This window comes from Bison bison, unplaced genomic scaffold, assembly GCF_000754665.1.
Source record: "Bison bison bison isolate TAMUID 2011002044 unplaced genomic scaffold, Bison_UMD1.0 scf7180017864203, whole genome shotgun sequence".
NCBI lineage: Eukaryota > Metazoa > Chordata > Mammalia > Artiodactyla > Bovidae > Bison > Bison bison.
In genome coordinates this window covers 3,379,477-3,383,900 of record NW_011494775.1, presented here as the reverse complement: position 1 = coordinate 3,383,900, position 4,424 = coordinate 3,379,477, and the positions used below count along the sequence as shown (strand labels likewise).

General features: G+C 51.8%; 1 protein-coding gene across 1 annotated transcript in view; it reads right to left on the bottom strand.

Moving 5' to 3' along the window:
* Nucleotides 1-1,363: 1,363 nt before the first annotated feature.
* CXCL14 (chemokine (C-X-C motif) ligand 14) overlaps nucleotides 1,364-4,424 on the bottom strand; it is an 8,430-nt gene continuing 5,369 nt past the window's right edge. The window contains exon 4 of the mRNA XM_010844486.1: nucleotides 1,364-2,543. Coding sequence (XP_010842788.1) covers nucleotides 2,528-2,543 — 16 coding nt within the window. The 3' untranslated portion in view covers nucleotides 1,364-2,527. The remainder of the gene's footprint in view (nucleotides 2,544-4,424) is intronic.

Below are 4,424 nucleotides of genomic sequence, written 5' to 3'. Positions count from 1 at the left end.
ACCGAGAATCCTACACCCCCGGTCGTCATGCCGTCAGGTGGAGAGGCCTTTGCATTGGCAGGGCTGGGCTTGAGAAGGGTGGGATTTGGGGGAGACCAGGGAGGATCCTGCAGTCAAGTTTCTTATGGGGGCCCTGTTCTGGAGAGGCCCCACCCCAGCACGCTGTGCTGATCTGGGGTCAAGAGGTCTCAGAGCTCCTGGGAGAGAGGGGCTCGGCCTCTGCTCTCCCCCGCCCTCACACTGTGGCTCCCCTGTTCTGCCTGTTGGTGTCTCGGCTTCCCTGTCTAGTCTCCCTTCTTTCCCCATTAGGGAGGGAAAGCAGGACCACGCCAGGCATTCACGGTCACCCTGCCCAGCATGGCCTTGGCCCACCCTGTCCCATTTCTCTCAGCAAAGAGACTGCCAGCCATTGCAGTGGTGTGAGGGGTGACCCTGGGCAGCTTCTGTGACTTCTCTGGGCCTTAGTTTTGTCAGGCTCACACTTGGTGGGACTTGATAGTGCCAGGAGATGACAGAAAGGAGGCAGAAGCGCCCTGCTGAGGAGGTGCTTGGGCAGGGTCCTTGCTGTGCGTCCTGGCAGAGCCGGGAAGCCATCCTCAGAGGTGGAGAGACATGGGTGCCTGGCTCCTGGTGAGGCAGACAGAAACTGCAGAGCCAGGCATGTTCCCTTGGGCAGTCCTGTGGAGAGTGGGGGTCCAGGTGGGCACAGAGGGGCCTGTTTCAGGGCCTGGCTGACTGGGATACGTGAAGTGCGGGGCCGTGGACGGTTTTTGCAGAACACAAAGTGGCCTGGTCTTGTGGATGTTAAAGGAGCTCACGTTTACCGAGTGAGTGTTCACCGTGCCCCGGCATCCTGAGTGCTTCCCCTGGATTGCCTCCTTCAGTTTCCAGAAGCTCCATGAGGTGTGTGCACACATCATCTCCATCCTGCCGGAGCAGAAAGGCACCTCCAACATCGCGCTGGCTGTGGCTCCCACACAGCCTGGTCCTGGAGCCCTGGAACCTCCAGGTGGGCACTTCTTGCCTTTGCCTGAGTCCCACTAGAATCCTGGGGCCCTGGGCCACAGGGCTCCTAACTGGTCCCCTTTCTGTTCCCTTCCCTAAGTGGGAACATTAAATTGACCCTACGTTTCTGTTCTGATGAACCTGGCCCAGGTGTCGGAGTCAGGCAGGGAAGAATCAACAGCCTTGAGACCTGGGTTTCTGTCTTCAGGACATTCCATAGCGGTGGCAGTGCTGACTGGTATCTGGGAAACACCAGTTTTCCTTCCCAGTACCTTTGTCCCTGTTTATTCAGGATGTAGTAAACATTTGATTGTCATCCTGCTTTAATTAAATAGAAAAAAAAGTCAGTACTCTAGAATTTTGGTACATTTCAAATATATTTTATTACTTTTCTTTTTGTCTTAGAAAGAATATCAAACCTGCATGCAATGCTAATGGTTCCTGACATTTACATAGCATATGACACCATAGAGCAATGCGGCATATAACGAAGGGGCCCATGTAGGGCTGGCCTTCCTAAGAGAATATTTACAAAGGGAAGGGCATGTGGTCATCTTAAAGAGGACTGCACCAGAAGACTGCACTGTTTAACACTGAAGGGTTACGTCGGGAATCACAGAGAGATTGCTTTAGTACTGCATATTCCATTGTCGAGAGGGAAAGAAACAGGCTTTGAAGGCTCTTGCTCGTCAACAGCACGTGTGTCTGTAGTTGTATATTGTGCATGTATTTGTATAGATTTAAATTTTCTCCTAAGATTTTCACTGACAGTGTCAGTAACTTCAGGGGCTTTCAAAGCATTAAAGATTGAAGCGGTGAATTTTTCACAAATGCTCACGTTAGAGAGAAGACCCAACCCCTTCCTTAAGGACCATCTATCTGCTTCACCATCTGAGGATCTTGGAAATGTTTTCAAGGATGTGTAAAAATTAACCGCAGGGATGAAGCATATTTCTCTGACAGCCAAACTTGAGTTCGTCAAAGAGCAGATGCAGAGAAATCTGCTCTGGCTTGCCCTGTGACTGGGGCCGCTGCCGAATCCCCCCAAGGCTGTGACCGGCTATGAGCCCAGGAGAGCTCGTGGCCCCTGTGCCGAGGCACCAGGACTTCTGAGCGGAAGCTTCCTGCACTAGGAAGGGAGCGATGCTGTTATGAAATGTCTCAACCAAGTTCCCTGTTCCTCCCAGGCGCTTATAAAGCTCAGATGTACAGTGATGTCTGGACAAAAAAAAAAAAAGCATTTTTTTTTTTTTAATACAAAGGAAAGGCATGAGTTTCCCCACTTTTCAGTAAAAAGCGGCTTGTGATGAAATCTGGAGTGCGAGAGAAGGATCTCACATCTGGAAGCCTTTTGCACACAGCTATAAAATGTAAAAACTGACCCTCAGTAAAAAGTGCTTTGTAACAATATTTAATTTGTGTCTTATGCCTGTGAGAAAGAAAGGGTTTGTTTTTTGAATCTGCAAAGTCCTTTGCTTGTTTCCCAACCGGTGTGAAGTTTTCCCATCAGGGATTTTTCACCCTATTCTTCGTAGACCCTGGGAAGAGAAAACACCCACGTCAGTGGCTCAGGACATGAGGCAGGTAACACGCAGGCTGGTGTCTGAGCTGCTCTGTTCCTGGCCTGGGGAGTGCCTCTCCCAGGACCGCAGGAGCCGGGGAGGAGCAGGGACATCACAGAGGAGGCCCTCACATGGCCATGAAAGCTCCCCTGAACCCGGCTTTGACCTTTCTAAACAGCCTCCACCTCTGCAGTTTCTTTTTATCCTCAAAGCTCTAGGAAGCAAACCATCCTGGTGTATGAGGAGACCAGGCACAGGAGACTTAAAGTCAGCCTGATGCACACAGAATGTCAGTGGTGGGAATGACATCTGTCTCCAGTGTGGATGCGGAGGGGAGCGGACAGGGGCACCCCCGCCCCCCATTTAGGCTTGTATCTTTGTGTTTTGTCAATCATACGTGTCCTCCAGGAAAAAAAAAATCCCACTTCTAGCAGGCAGTGCCTCAGACCCAAGGATGGTTGGCAGGGCTGCAGCTGTCACCAAGGCCAGGGGTGCCAGGTCACTTCCTCTAGCAGTTACCAGGCCTGCGAGCGCTCCCGAGCTGCCTTTTCCCCTCACCTCCCCAGCCAGCTCTGTTTAGGTCCTTAAATTCCTTCCCTCCTGCCTCATGGCTGCCTGCCGTGGGGCCACATGTCACATTCAGAGAGTCCATCACTCCCTCTGCCTTGGTTCTGATTTCTGAGTAATTATGCACTGAAATCAAATGCCTTATGCTTCCGCTTCTGGTGGCAGTGAAGGCTCTGGGCTCTGAGCTTCTAGGAGCTCTCTAGTCTTGCCCATAGCCTGGGTTGGCTGCTGCCTTACCCTGCCTCTGTTCAAGGTTCAGCATTCTCCTCTCTCTGCAAAGATGACTTCAAGATAGTTCCTTTATTGGGACTTCCCTGGCAGTCCAGTGGTTAAAATTATGCATTCCAATGCAAGGGATGCAGGTATGATCCCTGATGGGGGAACTAAGATTCCACATGCAGTGCAGTGTGGCCAAGAAAAAAAAGGAGCTCCTTTGTCTCCACGGAGACATTTTCAACCTTTATAGAGGAAGGGGAGGTGAGGAGGACAAGGAAATGCCCACATCCTTTTCCAGGACACCTCGACATTCTAGGAAGGAGGGTATGTGGTGCTAAGTCACTTCAGCCGTGTCCGACTCTTTGTGACCTCATGGACTGTAGCCCACCAGACTCCTCTGTCCATGGGATTCTCCAGGCAAGACTACTGGAGTGGGTTGCCATGCCCTCTTCTAGGGGATCTTCCCGACCCAGGGATTGTACCCATGTCTCTTGTGTCTCCTGCATTGGTGGGCAGGTTTTTTACCATTAGTGCCCCATGGGAAGTTAGGAAGGAGGGATGAACTCCTTTTGTAAGAAAGTGATAGGAGGCCTGGAAGCAGAGGTGCCCTTATGCTCTCATCCATGGAATCTGCAGGAACAAAAAAAGCAGGGTTGCATGGGCCAGACCTGCCCCTTTTCCTCAAAGCCCAGGTGGAGGGGTAGGGGACAAAGTGCACAAAAGCCTGAATCTCCCAGCAACCTGACGAAGACTTGCCAGCGCTTCTGCGAACTGGCCCTGCAGTAGCCTCGTTCCACTTTTGATGACGCAGGGCCCGGAGGGTGACTGGACGGGACTGGACAGGACATGTCCTGCGTGTGTCATGTGAGCTGCCTGCCCTGACCAGAAAAAGGGCTTCATTCTCATCAGATTTTATAGAAAATCATCTCTCGCTCTCATCACTTTCTATTTCAAGCAACTGCAGATGAGGCAGTTTTGGAGCAGCACAAAAGGCCCAGGTACTGGGGATGGGCCCAAGCGTCAGCTACTGGAGAGCTGGTCATGGGCAGAGCTTAGGCTGGAAGGGCCTGCTGG